At 39.4% G+C, this 1,020-nt stretch overlaps 1 protein-coding gene across 1 annotated transcript in view; it reads left to right on the forward strand.

Moving 5' to 3' along the window:
- Positions 1 to 349: 349 nt before the first annotated feature.
- LOC106529780 (laminin subunit alpha-4) overlaps positions 350 to 1,020 on the forward strand; it is a gene marked incomplete at its 5' end in the record, with an annotated part of 11,197 nt that continues 10,526 nt past the window's right edge. Inside the window, 2 exon segments of the mRNA XM_014025282.1 lie at positions 350 to 539; positions 620 to 775. Of these exon segments, the coding sequence (XP_013880736.1) occupies positions 432 to 539; positions 620 to 775 (264 nt within the window).

Consider the following 1,020-nt stretch of genomic DNA (forward strand, 5'->3'; position numbering starts at 1 on the left):
AAAAAGGAAAACCTAAGAATATAGTGTTGTGTTTTTAACATCAGTACTAACCTCTAATAACCTTAAATTTCTTCAAGCTAATGGACATTAGCAAACACAAAAATTTTTATAACTCAGACAATTTGACAGACAATGAGGTAAAATTGGATGTGAAGTCAACGAGTCATTCCTAACACATACGCTGAGTACTGCATCTTCCAATACTCAATTAGATATGCTAATTCAAAGCCACAAAATGCAACAACTCCATCAATCCTCACCATAATCTCAGACCAAAACTCTGGTGTGAAATGATGGTGATAGTTCTGGTTTTATGCACGTAAAACTAAATGTCTCTTCCTCCATCCAGGTTCAACCTTTCCTTGTCCCTAAAGACACAGTCTTCTTCTGGCCTCATCTTTTACGTGTCGGATGTCCACGAGGACAACTTTATGGCTCTGTACTTGACCCATGGAAAACTTGTTTACACRTTCAACGTTGCAGACAAAAAAGTTAAACTCAAGAGTGTGGAAAGATGTAATGACAGTGCGTGGCACAATGTAAGTTTCTTCAACACTCTGTACAGTCACATGATCAGAAGATGTTCCGCTTTTAAATGCTAACCTCTGCTCTGCTCAAGGTCCGTTTGATCCGTGATGGGAGCTTTGGTCAGTTAATAATCGATGGGCTCACAGAGCTGGAGGACCAAGTTCAGGAAAAGAGCGTTCCCTGGAGGGTCAGTGACTCCCTCTTCATTGGAGGAGTTCCTCCTGGAAGAGCCCAGAGGAATATTCAGGTAGGCACAGTTTGATACAGCAGTGATGATCTGAAACACTGCAGGATCTTTATTTGTTGTTTGTCGTTTACTTAAATCAGACTGTGGCTAAACCATCCTGCTTTGACATTCCTAATAACTGACAGTAAAGCAGGGTACTTAAGGGCAAATTTTGATTCAACACGATTTTTTTAAACAAACTAATAAAACTGGTCTTGACAAAAAAATATGGTGCACTGAAAAAAAAGGATTAATGGGTGTAGTAA

Source organism: Austrofundulus limnaeus, unplaced genomic scaffold (genome assembly GCF_001266775.1).
Source record: "Austrofundulus limnaeus strain Quisiro unplaced genomic scaffold, Austrofundulus_limnaeus-1.0 Scaffold465, whole genome shotgun sequence".
Classification (NCBI taxonomy): domain Eukaryota; kingdom Metazoa; phylum Chordata; class Actinopteri; order Cyprinodontiformes; family Rivulidae; genus Austrofundulus; species Austrofundulus limnaeus.